Source organism: Molossus molossus, unplaced genomic scaffold, assembly GCF_014108415.1.
Source record: "Molossus molossus isolate mMolMol1 unplaced genomic scaffold, mMolMol1.p scaffold_m16_p_2, whole genome shotgun sequence".
NCBI lineage: Eukaryota > Metazoa > Chordata > Mammalia > Chiroptera > Molossidae > Molossus > Molossus molossus.
In genome coordinates this window covers 85,895,084-85,911,343 of record NW_023425355.1, presented here as the reverse complement: position 1 = coordinate 85,911,343, position 16,260 = coordinate 85,895,084, and the positions used below count along the sequence as shown (strand labels likewise).

Genomic DNA, 16,260 nt, shown 5'->3' with positions numbered 1-16,260 from the left:
TCTCGGCCACCAACATGCCATCCAGACTGAGGAAGACCCAGCAACTTCGGGGCCACGTGAGCCACGGCCGCGGCCGCATTGGCAAGCACAGGAAGCACCCGGGAGGCCGAGGTAATGCTGGTGGCTTGCATCATCACAGAATCAACTTCGACAAATATCACCCAGGTTACTTCGGAAAAGTTGGTATAAGGCATTACCACTTAAAGAGGAACCAGAGCTTCTGCCCAACTGTCAACCTTGATAAATTGTGGACCTTGGTCAGTGAACAGACATGGGTAAATGCTGCCAAAAACAAGACTGGAGCTGCTCCTATCATTGATGTGGTGCGATCGGGCTACTACAAAGTTCTGGGGAAGGGAAAGCTCCCAAAGCAGCCTGTCATTGTGAAGGCCAAATTCTTCAGCAGAAGAGCTGAAGAGAAGATTAAGGGTGTTGGTGGGGCCTGTGTCCTGGTAGCTTGAAGCCACATGGAGGGAAGTTCCCAAAAACAGCTTGTAAATTCTTCAGCAGAAATGCTGAGGAGGATACGAAGGGTATTGGCAAGGCTGAAGAGCTGAGAAGATTGATGGTGCTGGTGGAGTCACATGGAGGGGAGCCCATTAAAATGTCCACAAGTGCTTTTGAAAAAAAAAACAAAAAACAAAAAACAAAATAGAAGGTCAAATAAAAAACTTCCCAGACAAAAAAAGGCTAAGGAAATACATTAGCACCAAACCAGCACTGCAAAAAATGTTAAAAGGAGTGTTGTAATTAGCAGGAGAAATAAGAAAAATATATCCACACAAAAGAAAAATGGCAATAAATAAGTATATATCAATAATAACCTTAAATGTAAATGGACTGAATGCTCCCATAAAAAGACACAGAGTAGCTGACTGAATAAGAAAACATGACTCATCTATATGTTGTTTACAACATACCCACCTCAAAACAAAGGCCTCACATAGGTTGAAAGTGAAGGGATGGAAAAAAATCTACCAAGCAAACAAAAGAAAAAAAAAAGCTGGGGTAGCAATACTCATATCTGTTAAAATAGATTTCAAAATGAAGGCCATAACTAGAGACAAAAAAGGCCACTACATAATATTGAAAGTATCTATCCAGCAGAAAGATATAACTTTGATAAATATATATGCACCCAATATAGTAGCACCGAAATATATTAAAAATCTTCTGGAGGACTTCAAAGGAGAAACTGATAGCAATACAGTCATAGCAGGGGACTTCAAATTCCCGCTAACATCACTTGATACATCCTCTAGACAAAAAATTAGCAAGGAAACAGAGATAATAAATGAAGCACTAAACCAAATGGATTTAATTGGTATCTACAAAGAATTACACCCCAAAACTACATAATTCACATTCTTCTCAAGTGTACCTGGGACATTCTCAAAGATAGACCACATGTTAGGGTACGAACTAAGTCTCTGCAAGTTCAAGAAGATTGAAATCATATCAAGCATCTTCTCAGATCACAATGGCATAAAACTAGAAATCAATTGCAACGAGAACATACAAAGACATTTGAACACATGGAAGCTAAATAGCAGGTTATTAAACAACGATTGGGTTACCAAAGAGATCAAAGAAAAAATCAAAAACTTCCTGGAAACCAATGAAAATGAACACACAACAGCACAAAACCTATGGGACACAGTGAAAGCACTACTGAGAGGGAAGTGCATAGCACTACAAGCCTACCACAAGAAACAAGAAAAGTTTCTAATTGACTGTCTAGCCTCACAACATAAAGAATTATAAAAGCAAACAAAAAGAAAATGCCAGAGCAAGTAGAAGTAAGGAAATAGTAAAGATCAGAGCAGAAATAAATTACATAGAGTCCAAAAAAAACAATTCAAAGGATCAATGATACAAAGAGCTGGTTTTTTGAAAAGATAAACAAGACTGATGGAACCTTAGCTAAACTCACCAAGAAACAAAGAGAGAACCGAAATGCACAAAATCATAAATGAAAGAGGAGAAGTAATAACTGACACCACAGAAATACAAAAGATTGTTAACAACTACTATGAAAAATTGCATGGCAACAAATTCTACAATCTAAGCAAAATGGACAAATTTCTAGAAACACATAGTCTCCCCAAACAGGACCAGCAAGAGATAGAAAACTTGAACAGATCAATAACAGCAGAAGAAATTAAAGATGTAATCAAGACTCTCCCAGCAAACAAAAGCCCAGGCCCGGATGGCTTTATGGGGGAGTTGTACTAAACATGCAAAGCAGAACTAACACCCATTCTCCTCAAACTATTTCAAAAAATTCAAGAAAAAGGAAGACATCCAAACTTGTTTTATGAAGCTAGCAGAATTCTAATTCCATAACCAAAAAAGACACTACAAAGAAAGAAAACTACAGGCCAATATCCCTGATGAACATAGATGCCAAAATCCTGAACTAAATACTAGCAAATCGGATCCAGCAATACATCAAAAAAATTATTCACCATGACAGAGAGGGATTCAGCCCAGGGATGCAAGGCTGGTACAATATTCGCAAATCAATAATCGTGATACACCACATAAATAAAATGAAGAATAAAAACCACATGAAAATATCAATAATTACCAAAAAAGCCTTCGACAAAATCCAGCATCCATTTCTGATAAAAACGTTCAGGAATGTGGGAATAAAAAGATCATATCTGGACATAATAAAGGCCATTTATGAATGACCTACAGGCAACATCATACTAAATGAGCAAAAACTAAAAGCATTTCACTTAAGAACAGGAACAAGGCAAGGATGCCCACTTTCGCCACTCCTATTTAACATAGTACTGGAAGTCTTAGCCACAGGAATCAGACAGGAAGAAAAATAAAAGGGATCCAAATTGGAAAGGAGGAATTGAAACTGTCGTTATTCACAGATGACATGATACTATATGTAGAAAACCCCAAATACTCCATCAAAAATCTCCTAGACTTCATAAATGAATTTGGCAAAGTAGCAGGATACAAAATTAACGTCAAGAAATCAACGGCATTCTTATACACCAATGATGAACTCACAGAAGGAGAAACTAAGAAAACAATCTCATTTACCATTGCAGCAAAAAAATTAAGATACCTAGGAATAAACTTAACCAAAGGAATAAAAGACTTATTCACAGAAAACTACAGGTCATTTAAAAAAGAAATAGAGCAAGATATAAAAAAGTGAAAGCACATACCCTGTTCATGGATTGGAAGAATTAACATCATTAAAAGGTCCATACTACCCAAAGCAATCTATAGATTCAATGCAATCCCCATCAAAATGCCAATGACATACTTCACAGAATTAGAACAAATACTTCAAAAGTTCATATGGAACCAAAAAAGACCTTGAATAGCCACAGCAATCTGGAAAAAGGAGGACAAGGTTTGAGGAATCATTTTACCAGATTTCAGGTTATAATACAAAGCCACTGTAATCAAAACAGCCTGGTACTGGCACAAGAACCAGCATATAGACCAGTGGATCAGAACGGGGAACCCAGAAATGGACTCAAGGCAATATGCTCAATTAATATTTGACAAAGATGGCAACAGCATACAGTGGAGTAAAGAAAGCCTCTTTAATAAATGGTGCTGGGAAAATTTGACAGCTGCATTCATAAAAATGAAACTAGACCATCAACTTACACCCTACACAAGAATAAACTCAAAATGGATAAAAGACTTAAATGTGACTCATTAATCCATGAAAATCCTGGAAGAAACTCTATGACACAAAATTTCAGACATCATATGCAGCAGAATTTTCATTGATACATCACCTAAGGCAACAAAAACAAAGGAGAAAATGGACACATGGGACTACATCAAATTTAAAAGCTTCTGCACAAAAAAGATACAATCATCAAAATGGAAAGGATACCCATTGTATGGGAGATTATAATTGCCAATGATATATCTGATAAGGGGTTAATTTTCAATATATATAGAGTGCTCATACAACTCCACAAAAGGAAGACAAAGAACCCAGTTAAAAAATGGGCAGAAGAGCTGAAGAGACACTTCTCTAAACAATCCATACAAATGACCAAGAGACATATGAAGAAATGCTCAACATCACTAATCATCAGAGAGATGCAAATTACAACAACAATGAGGTATCACCTCACACCTGCCAGAATGGCTGCCATCAACAAATCATCAAACAACAAGTGTTGATGAGGGTGTGGAGAAAAGGGGACTCTAGCACACTGCTGGTGGGAATGCAGACTGGTGAAGCCACTATGAAAAACAATATGGTGTTACCTCAAAAAATTATGAATTGAACTTCCATTTGACCCAGTGATCCCACTTCTAAGAATATACCCTAAGAAACCTGAAACACCAATCAGAAAGAATATATGTACCCCCATGTTTGTAGCAGCACTATTTACAATAGGTGAGATCTGGAAACAGCCCAAATGTCCATCAGTAGATGAATGGATAAAAAAGCTGGGGTACATATACACAATGGAGTACTATGCAGCTGTAAAAAAAGAAAGATCTCTTATCCTTTGAAACGACATGGAGGAACCTGGAAAGTATTATTCTAAGTGAAATAAGCTCAACAGAGAAAGACAAGTATTATATGATCTCACTTATTTGTTGAATATTATGAACATTACAGTCTGAAGTATGGGATAGTTACAGAGACATGGAAGTGGGGTACAGACTGACAATCTCCAGAAGAGGATGTTGTGGGGGAGAGATAAACCACAGAACTTATATGCATGTATGCATGAACAATAGACATGGACAACAAAGCTGGGGACAGGGTGGAGAGGTAGGAGGAGGGTAATTAGTGGGGAAAAAAGGAGAAATATCTGTAAAAAAATAAATAAATAATTTATTTTAAAAGGAAAAAAATAATTAAAAACAACAACAGCAAAAAAATTATTTTTTTGAATTTACAAATAGTAAAAGAACACTTCAAGCAAAATTTCCGGAATACTGACAAACTGGAGAAAACGTTTTCAGTCACATATGATAAGGTAAGGAAACAGACCAATGTACAGAAAGCTGCATTTAAACCACAACTTTAAAAAGAAAAATAGTTAAAACAGAAATAGCAAAGGGCTATTTTTGTTATTAAACAAGAACAGCAAAGCAAATGACAAGCATGTAAAAGAAATTCAATTTCAACAATCATCTAAACAGCACAAATAAAAATTACAATGAGATATCATCCCTAATCTCCCAGGTTAGCTGAATTGAACAATGTTGATGCACAGGAAATAATCACAATTCATGCAACCCCAGTACTAATAGAGTGCTTATTGTAGCACTGTTTGCAATACAGACATACCTCCAAGATATTGCTTGTTTGATCTACAGCAATAATGAAAGTATCACAGCAAAGTGAGCTTTTTTTTTAACCAATTTATTTATTTATTTTTGTTACAGATGTTTCTTCTTTTTCCCCCCACAGATTTCCCACTCCCACTCCCTAACACCCTATCCCCAGGCTTGTTGTCTATGTCCATTGTTTATGCATGCATGCAAATAAGTTCTGTGGTTTATCTCTCCCCCACCACTCCCTCCTCTGGGGATTGTCAGTCTATACCACAATTTCACATCTCTGGGAATACCCCATTCCTCACACTGTTATGTTGATTATATTCCACAGATAAGTGAGATCATTTGATACTTGTCATTCTCTGTTTGACTTGTTTCACTTAGGATAACACTCTCCAGGTCCCTCCAAGTTGTTTCAAAGGATAAGAGATCTTTCTTTCTTAAAGTGGAATAGTAATGCATTGTGTATATGTACCACAGTTTTTATTATTTAATTAGTTAATTTATTTTTGTTACAAATGTTTCTCCTTTTTCCCCCACTGATTCCCCCCTCCCCCTCCCTTCCCACATTCTCTCCAGCTTTGCTGTCCATGTCCATTGTTCCTGCATATAAGTTCTGTTGTTTATCTTTCCCCCCCACCCCCTCTTCTGGGGATAGTCAGTCTGAACCCAACTTCCATGTTTCTGGGACTACCCCATTCCTCAGACTGTTATCCATTTGTCTACTGATGGACATTTGGGCTGTTTCCAGATCTTAACTATAGTAAATATTGGAGCTATAAACATGGGGGTTCATATCTTCTGTCTCATTGCTGTTGCAGGATTCTTAGGGTATATTCCTAGAAGTAGGATCACTGGGTGGAATGGCAGTTCAATTTTATATTTTTGAGGTAACACCATAGTTTTTTCCATAATGGCTGCACCAGTCAGCATTCCCACAATCAGTGTACTAGAGTCCTCTTCTGTCCACACCCTCGCAAACACTTGGTGTTTGATGATTTGTTGATGGCGGCCATTCTGGCAGGTGTGTGGTGATACCTCATTGTTGTTGTAATTTGCATCTCTCTGATGATTAGTGATGTTGAGCATTTCTTCATATGTCTCTTAGCCATTTGTATGTCTTGTTTGAAGAGGTGTCTATTCAGCTCCTCTCCCCATTTTTTAATTAGGTTCTTTGTCTTCCTTTTGTTGAGTTGTATGAGCACTCTCTATATATTGGAATTTAACCCCTTATTTGATATATTATTGGCAGTTATGCTCTCCCATACAGTGGGTAGCCTTTCCATTTTGATGATTTTATGTTTTGTGTGCAGAAGCTTTTGAGTTTGGTGCAGTCCCATGTGTTCATTTTTTACTTTATTTCTGTTGCCTTAGGTGATGTATCAGTGAAAATTCTGCTGTGTATGATGTCTGAAATTTTGTTGCCTATTCTTCTCTTAGAATTTTTATGGATTCACAAGTTACTTTTAAGTCTTTTATTCACTTTGAGTTTATTCTTGTGTATGGCATAAGTTCGTGGTATAGCTTTATTGTTTTGCAAATGGCTGTCCAATTTTCCCAACATCATTTATTGAAAAGACTGTCTTGACTCCACTGTATGCTCTTGCCACCTTTGTCAAATATTAATTGAGCATATTGTCTTGGGTCCATTTCTGAGTTCTCTGTTCTATTCCATTGATCTATCTGCCTGTTCTTGTGCCAGTACCAGGCTGTTTTGACTAGAGTGGATTTGTAATAAACCCTGATATCTGGTTTGTGATCCCTCCAACTTTGTGATTCATTTTCAAGGATTTTATGGCTATTTGGGGGCTTTTTTGGTTTCATATAAACTTTGGAATATTTGTTCTAGTTCTGTGAAATATGTTGTTGGTATTTTCATGGGGATTGGCATTGAATCTATAAAGTGTTTTGGGTAGTATGGACATTTTAAATTTGTTAATTCTTCCAATACATGAACAAGGTATGTGCTTCTACTTTTTAAAATCTTTATTTATTTTTTAAATGACCTGTAGTTTTCTGTGAATAGGTCTTTTATTTCTTTGGTTACATTTATTCTTAAGTGTCTTAATGTTTTTGCTGTAATGGTAAATGGGCTTTTATTTTTTAGTTTCTCTTTCTGTGAGTTCGTCTTTGGTGTATAAGAATGCCTTTGATTTCTTGACATTAATTTTGTATCCTGCTACTTTGCCAAATTCATTTATTAAGTCTAGTAAATTTTGATGGAGTCTTTGGGGTTTTCTATGTATAGTATAATGTCATCTGCGAATAATGACAGATTCACTTCCTCCTTTCCAATTTGGATCCCTTTCATTTTTTCTTCCGGTCTGATTGCTGTGGCTAAAATTTCCAGTGATATGTTAAATAAGAGTGGCAAAAGTGGGCATTCTTGTCTTGTCTTCTTTCTTAAGGGAAATGCTTTTAATTATTTCCCATTGAGTATGATGTTGGCTGTAAGTGTTTCATATATGTCCTTTACTATGCTGAGATATGATCCCTCTATTCCCAGATTGCTGAGCGTTTTTATCAGAAATGGGTGCTAGATTTTGTCTAATGCTTTTTCAGCATCTATTGATATGGTCATATGATATGTATCTTTCATTTTGTTTATGTGGTGTTTCACATTTCTTGATTTGCAAATATTGTACCAGTCTTGCATACCTGGGAATAATCCCACTTGGTCATGGTGAATAATTGTATTGATGTATTGCTGGATTCGATTTGCTAGTATCTATCAATCTATCAGCTAAGCATCTAGCAATTTTGTTCAGGATTTTGGCATCTATGTTCATCAGTAATATTCTTTCTTAGTAGTATCCTTTTCTGGTTTTGGAATTAGAATTATGTTGGACTCATAAAACAAGTTTGAATGTCTTCCTTCTTCTTGAATTTTTTGAAATTGTTTGAGGAGAGTGGGTATTAATTCTTCTTTGAATGTTTAGAAAAATTGCCCCATGAAGTCTTTTGTTTGCTGGAAAAGTCTTCATTATGTCTTCAATTTCTTGTGCTGTTATTGGTTTCTTCAAGTATTCTATTTCTTCCTGGTCAAGTTTTGCTAGACTATGTGTTTCTAGAAAGTTGTCCATTTAACTTAGATTGTTGAATTTGTTGCTGTTCATAATATTTTTAAAAAATCTTTTGTACTACTGTGGTGTCAGTTATTATTTCTACACTTTAATTTCTGATTTTGTGTATTTGGATCCTCTGTTTTCTGGTGAGTTCAGCTAAGCATCTATCAATCTTTTTTTATCTTTTCAAAGAAACAGGTCTTTGTTTCATTGATCCTTTGAATTGTTTTTTGGTCTCCATGTCACGTATCTCTGCTCTGATCTTTACTGTTTCCTTCCTTCTATTTGCTCTGAGGTTCTCTTTTATTTGCTTTCTAGTTATTTACCTTGTGAGATTAGATAGTCTATTAGAAATTTTTCTTGTTTTTGAAGTAGGCCTGTAATGCTATAAATTTCCCTCTCAGAATGGCTTTTGCTGCATTCCATATATTTTGTGTTGTTGTGTATTCATTTTCATTGTTTTCCAGGAAGTTTTCAATTTCTTTCTTGATCTCCATGGTAACCCATTCACTGTTCAAATTCAGGCTATTTAGCTTTTATGTTTTCAAATGTCTTTCCATGTTCTTGTTGCAATTGATTGCAACTTCCATTCCATTGTGATCTGAGAAGATGCTTGATATGATTTCAATCTGCTTGAACTTGTAAAGATTTAGTTTTTGCCCTAATATGTGGTCTATATATGAGAATGTTCCATGTGACCTTGAGCAGAATGTGAATTCTGGTATTTTTTAGTGTAATTCTCTCTAGATATCTATTCAATCCATTTGATCTAGCACTTCATTTAGAGTCTGTATTTCCTTTTGAATTTTTTTTCTAGATGATCTATCCTGTAAAGATAGCGGGGTGTTAAAGTCCCCTGCTATGATTATATTGCTGTTGATTTCTTCTTTGACATTTTCCAGAAGATTTAAAATATATGTTGGAGCTACTATATTGGGTGCATATATGTTTACCAAGGTTATATCTTTCAGGTGGATAGATCCTTTCAATATTATGTAGTGGCCTTCTTTGTCTGTAGTTATGGACTTCATTTTGAAATGTACTTTATTAGATATGAATATTGCTACCCCAGCTTTTCTGTGTTTTCCATTTGCTTGAAAGATTTTTTTCCATCCCTTCACTTTCAACCTATGTGATTTTTTTGTGAGATGATTCTCTTGTAAACAACATATATGTGAGTCATGCTTTCTTATCCAGTCAGCTGCACTGTGTCTTTTTATCAGAGCATTCAAACCATTCACATTTCAGGTGATAACTGATATGTACTTATTTATTGCCATTTTTCTTTAGTGTGGTTCTGTTTTTCTTCCTATTCTACTAATTACAGCAGTCCTTTTAGCATATCTTGCTGTGCTGGTTTGGTGTTAATATATGCCTTTAGCCTTTTTTTTTTTTTTTTTGGTCTGGAAAGCTCTTTATATGACTTTTTATTTTTAATGATAGCCTTGCTGGATAGAGTACTCTTGGATTCAGATTCTTGTTTTTCATGACCTTGATTACTTCATGTCACTCCATTCTGCCCTGTAGTGTTTCTGTTGAGAAGTCGGCTGAGAGCCTTATGGGGTTTCATTTGTAGGTAACATGTTGATTATCTCTTGCTCCCTTAGGATTCTCTCTTTGTCTTTAATTTTTGGCATTTTAATCATTATGTGTCTTGCTGTGGGCCTGTTTGGGTTCTTCTTACATGGGGCTCTCTGTGCTTCTTGAACTTGAATGCCTTCTTCCTTCACCAAGTTAGGAAAGTTTTCTGTCACTATTTCTTCAAATATATTCTCTAACACTTGCCCATTTTCTTTCTTTTTAGGGACTCCTATGATGTAAATGTTATTACATTTGAAGTTGTCCCACAGTTCTCTTAAGCTGTCTTCCTGTTTGTTAATTGTTTTTCGTTTTGGTTTTCTGATTGGTTCATTTATTCTACCCTGTCTTCTGATTCACTGATTTGGTCTTCAGCTTCCTCTACTTTGCTAGTTAGTACTTCCAATGTTTTCTTTATTTATGCTATGTTATTCTTCATTTCCACTTGGTTGGTTTTCAATATTTTTATATGCTTACTCATAGTGCTGATGTCATTACTCATGCTGTTGAGCTTTGTCAATATCATGGCTCTGAACTCTGCCTTGATAATTTGCTTAGTTGCATTTTAATTATCTCACCTTTGAGAGAGTTCTCTTGTTTTTGTTTTTTTTTTTCTTTGTTTGGGATTGGTTTCTTTGTTTCACCATTTTGCCTGTCTCAGTGGGTTTTAAAGCCTGCAAAATTTTTTGTGTGGGTGTTGATGTTCTGCTGGTTGTGGCTCCTTCTACTGCATTTGGATGGGCCTGGGAGGACCCACCTTAAACACCATTGTCAAGTCTTACTTTCCTGGGTAGATTTGCAAGCCCAGGAAAGGTTCAGTTATCTCTAGCTTTTTCTTGGTTGCTAATAGTCTCAGTTACTCAGTGACTTGGAATGTATCCCTGGTGTTCTGCATGAGAGGATTTCCAGAGGGTTGGATAGATGCTGGTTGAAAATGAGCTTCAATTTTCATTTCTTCACTCACCTTGGAAAGGCTGAATGTCTGAGTGGGGCTTACTGCTTCTTTTTCCCACAGCACAAGGAAGGAGCACACTAGCAACCTTCCTTTGTGGTCACAACTCAGCAAAAACTCTGAGTGCCCTCCAAATCCTGGGTGTCCCCACAGAGTTCCAATCTTGTCTGCCCTCCCTGTGCTATAGCCCCCAGGTGAGTGGCTGTGGCTATTTTAGAGCTCCGTCCCAGCTCTGCACTGTGGAGCGAGCTTGGTCTTTATTCCCCAAGGGTGCTGCTCACAGCTAAGACTGCTGGTGTCTGTGGGCTCCCGGCTTGCTACCCTCTCACACCTCTACAGATCCTACCAGTGTCCCTGGATATAGGGTCCTCCTCTGCTGCTTTTCTGTTGCTTTTTTCCAAGGATTTGTCTTTATTTTAGTTGTAATTCCCCTTTGGTCCTGGGAGATCATCTGTGTAGCTTTTATTCACACAGCCTCCATTTTTACATCCTCTATGCCTATCTTGTGTGCAGCTGGGTTGCACAGGCCTCTCTAGTGCCCCCCCCCCCACCCTGCAGGTCCCACAGGTAACTCGATTGCACAGTCCCTTTGGGGATCCAGCTTTATGCCTATGTTATGTGCTTCTGGGTCACACAGGCCTCTCTGGTCCCCCCCCCCCCCCCGCGCCTTGCAGGTACTGCAGGTAACTGGATTGTACAGTCCCTTTGGGAATTCAGCTTTATGCCTATTGTATGGGCTTCTGGGTCACACAGGCCTCTCTGGTGCCCTTGCACCCTGCAGGTCTTATGGGCAGGCAACTGGATCACACTAGTTTTTCTCAGGCTCTAGCTTCCCACCACTGTTGTGGCTACTGGTTTGCAGAGGCTTCTCTGGTGCCCCAGCACCCTGCAGGACCCACGGGCAGCTTGATCGCACCAGTCCTTCTCGGTCTCCAGCTTCCCACTACTCTTGTTAGCTGCTGGACTGCACAGGCCTCTGTGGAGCCCCAGGTCTCACCACTGGTGGCTGGAGAGTGCTGCTGTACCATGGGGCTCAACTTTTGCTCAGCTTTTGCTCTTGTTTTAGGGGGTGGGTCTCAGCTCCTGGTCTGTGCTTCTGTTGCCTGGGGATTGATGTCTGCTCCTCAACCTCTGTTGCTGGGGATATATCTTGACTCTGATTTGGTTGGTACTATGGGGGATGGTGTTAGGCTGCCAGCTGTCCCTGAATTTTGCAACTGGCACTCGTCTGTGTTGACACAGAGTGTCCACTGGTCCGATGTTGCCAGGTGCACTGGTGGGCTCAGGTTGCTTGGCCCTGGCGTTCGGTCCATTTACATTTAAGGTTACTGTTGATATGTACTTACTAATTGCCATTTATTGTTTATTATGGTTATGTTCCTTTTCTATTTCTTCTGCTTATTACAATAGTCTTTTCAACATTTCTTGCAGTGCTGGTTTGGTGCTAATATATTTTCTTAGCCTTTTTTGTCTGGAAAGCTCTTTATTTCACCTTCTATTTTGAATAATATTCTTGCTGAACAGAGTAGTCTTGGAATCAGATTGTTGTTTTTCATTACCTTGATTACTTCATGCCAATCCTTTTGGCCTGTAGTGTTTCTGTTGAGAAGTCAGCTTGATAGCCTTATGGGGGTTTCTTTGTAGGTAACCTGTTGCTTATCTCTTGATGCCTTTAAGATGCTCTCTTTGTCTTTAATTTTTGGCATTTTAATTACTATGTGTCTTGGTGTGGGCCTGTTTGGATTCTTCTTAGTTGGGGCTCTCTGTGTATTTTGAAATTGTATTTTTTTTCCCTCACTAAATTAGGAAATTTTTTTTGTCACTATTTTTTCAAATATATTGTCTAACCCTTGCTCATTTTCTACTTCTTCTGGCACTCCTATGATGAGGGTGTTGTTATGTTCCACATTGTCCCACAGTTCTCTTAGGCTGTCTTCCTGTTTTTAAATTGCTTTTCTCTTTTTCTTTTAGGTTCGCTGATTGTGTGATTTTTTTTCTACCCTGTCTTCTAATTCACTGATTCGATCCTTGGCCTTCTCTGCTTTGCTGGTTATTCCTTCCAATGTGTTATTTATTTCTGCTATGTCATACTTCATTTCCAATTGATTGTTGTTGTTTTTTGTTGTTGTTGTTGTTTTTTATTGATTAATTTTTGTTACAGATGTTTCTCCTTTTTTCCCCCACTGATTCCCCCTCCCCCTCCCTCCCTGCCCCTTCCCCAGATTGTTGTCCATGTCCAATGTTCATGCATACATGCATATAAGTTCTGTGGTTCATCCCTCCCCCACCTCCCCACTCCTTAGGGGATTGTCAGTCTGTACCCCGCTTCTGCGTCTCAGTGACTACCCCATTCCTCAAAGTGTTATGTTCATTATATTCCACAAATAAGAGATCATATGGAATTTGTCTTTCTCTGTTTGGCTTCATTCACTTAGGATGATACTTTCCAGTTCCCTCCATGTAGTCTCAAAGGATAAGAGATCTTTCTTTCTTACCTCTGCGTAGTTCTCCATTGTGTATATGTACCACAGCTTTTTGATCCATTCGTCTACTGATGGACACTTGGGCTGTTTCCAGATTTTAGCCATTGTAAATAGTGCTGCTACAAAGATGGGGGTACATATATTCTTTCTGATTGGTGTTTTATGCTTCTTAGAGTATATTCCTAGAAGTGGGATCACTGGGTCAAATGGAAGATCAATTTTTAATTTTTTGAGGTGACACCATATTGTTTTCCATAGTGGCTGCACCAGTCTGCATTCCCATCAGCAGTCTACTAGAGTCCCCTTTTCTCCACACCCTCGCCAACACTTGTTGTTTGATGATTTGTTGATGGCGGCCATTCTGACAGGTGTGAGGTGATACCTCATTGTTGTTTTGATTTGCATCTCTCTGGTGATTAGTGATGATGAGCATTTCTTCATATGTTTTTTAGCCATTTGTATGTCCTGTTTGGAGAGGTGTCTATTTAGTTCCTCTGCCCATTTTTTAATTGGATTCTTTGTCTTCCTTTTGTGGAATTGTATGAGCACTCTATATATATTGGAAAGTAACCCCTTATCTGATATATCATTGGCAATTATGCTCTCCCATACAGTGGGTAGCCTTTCCGCTTTAATGATTGTATCTTTCGCTGTGCAGCTTTTGAGTTTGATGTAGTCCAATGTGTTCATTTTTTTCCTTTGTTACGATTGCCTTAGGTGATGTGTCAGTAAAATTTCTGCTGCATATGGTGTCTGAAATTTTGTTGCTCACAGTCTCTTCTAGGATTTTTATGGATTCATGTGTTACATTTACGTGTTTTATCCATTTTGAGTTTAGTCTGATGTAGGGTGTAAGTTGATGGCCTAGTTTCATTTTTCTGCAAGTAGCTCTCCAATTTTCCCAGCACCATTTATTAAAGAGGCTGTCCTTACTCCATTGTATGCTTTTGCCACCTTTGTCAAATATTAATTGAGCATATTGCCTTGGGTCCATTTCTGGGTTCTCTATTCTGTTCCACTGGATTTTTTTTTTTTTTTTTTATCCTCACCCGAGGACATTTTTCCATTTTTTACTCAGATAAAGCGGGAAGGAGAGAGAGGAAGAGAGAGAAACATCGATGTGAAAGAGACACATCGAGTGGCTGCCACCCACATGACCCAACCAGGGCCGGGGACAAACTGCAGCCAAGGTACATGCCCTTAGCGGGAACCGAATCCAGGTCTCTGTGGACCACAGGCTGACGCTCTAACTGCTGAGCCAAATCGGCCAGGGCTGTTCCACTAGTCTAGATACCTGTTCCTGTGCCAGTACCAGGCTGATTTGATTATAATGGCTTTGTAGAATAACCTGAAATCTGGTATTGTGATCCCTCCAACTTTGTTCTTCCTTTTCAAGATTGCTGTGGCTATTCAAAGCCTTTTTTGGTTCCATATGAACTTTTGAAGTAATTGTTCTAATTCTGTGAAGTATGCCGTTGGTATTTTGATGGGGAATGTGTTGAATCTATATATTGCTTTGGGTAATATGGACATTTTAATGATGTTAATTCTCCCAGTCCATGAACAGGGTATGTGCTTCCACTTTTTTATATCTTGCTCTATTTCTTTTTTCAAAGACCTGTAGTTTTCTGCGAATAGGTCCTTTATTTCTTTGGTTAAGTTTATTCCTAGGTATCTTAATTTTTTTGCCACAATGGTAAATGGGATTATTTGCTTAGTTTCTCTTTCTGTGAGTTCATCATTGGTGTATAAGAATGCCATAGATTTCTTGATGTCAATTTTGTATCCTGCTACTTTGCCAAATACATTTATTAAGTGTAGTAAACTTTTGGTGGAGACTTTGGGGTTTTCTATGTACAGTATCATGTCATCTGCAAATAATGACAATTTCACTTCCTCCTTTCCAATTTGGATCCCTTTTATTTTTTCTTCCTGTCTGATTGCTGTGGCTAAGACTTCCAGTACTATGTTAAATAGGAGTGGCGAAAGTGGGCATCCTTGCCTTGTTCCTGTTCTTAAAGGAAATGCTTTTAATTTTTGCCCATTAACTATTATGTTGGCTGTAGGTCTTTCATATATGGCCTTTATTATGTCTAGATATGATCCCTCTATTCCCACAGTGCTGAACGTTTTTATCAGAAATGGATGCTGGATTTTGTCGAAGGCGTTTTCATTCTTCATTTTATTTATGTGGTGTATCACATTTATGGATTTGCAAATATTGTAGCAGCCTTGCATCCCTGGGATGAATCCCACTTGGTCATGGTGGATAATTTTTTTGGTGTATTGCTGGATTCGATTTACTAGTATTTTGTTCAGGATTTTGGCATCTATGTTCATCAGGGATAGTGGCCTGTAGTTTTCTTTCTTTGTTGTGTCTTTTTCTGGTTTTGGAATTAGAATTATGCTGGCTTCATAAAACGAGTTTAGAAGTCTTCCTTCTTCTTGAATTTTTTGAAATAATTTAAGGAAAATGGGTGTTAGTTTTTTTTTGAATGTTCGGTAAAACTGCCCTGTGAAGCCATCTGGTCCTGGGCTGTTGTTTGCTGGGAGAGTCTTGATTATATATTCAATTTCTTCTGTTGTTATTGGTCTGTTCAAGTTTTCTATCTCTTCCTGATCCAGTTTTGGGAGACTATGTGTTTCTAGAAATTTGTCCATTTCACTTAGATTTTCAAATTTGTTGCCTGTAGTGCTATGAACTTCCCTCTCAGAAGTGCTTTCGCTCCATCCCATAGATTTTGTGTTGTTGAGTCTTCATTTTCACTGGTTTCCAGGAAGTTTTTGATTTCTTCCTTTATCTCCTCAGTGACCCATTCATTGTTTAATAACATGCTATTTAGCTTCCATGTGTTCAAATCTCTTTGTATGTTCTTCTTGCAATTGA

The 16,260-nt window shown here is 37.9% G+C and overlaps 1 protein-coding gene across 1 annotated transcript; it reads left to right on the top strand.

Annotated features, from left to right (window-relative positions):
* The first annotated feature begins 8 nt into the window (after window positions 1-8).
* On the top strand, window positions 9-598 carry LOC118636067 (60S ribosomal protein L27a-like). The gene has a single exon (XM_036271128.1). The coding sequence runs from the start codon at window positions 15-17 to the stop codon at window positions 459-461; it is 447 nt and encodes a 148-aa protein (XP_036127021.1). The 5' UTR covers window positions 9-14; the 3' UTR covers window positions 462-598.
* The last annotated feature ends 15,662 nt before the right edge of the window (window positions 599-16,260 follow it).

What these genes read in the sequence shown, in the direction of transcription:
- LOC118636067 (XM_036271128.1), top strand. Translation starts at nt 15, where the DNA reads ATGCCATCCAGACTGAGGAAGACCCAGCAACTTCGGGGCCACGTGAGC.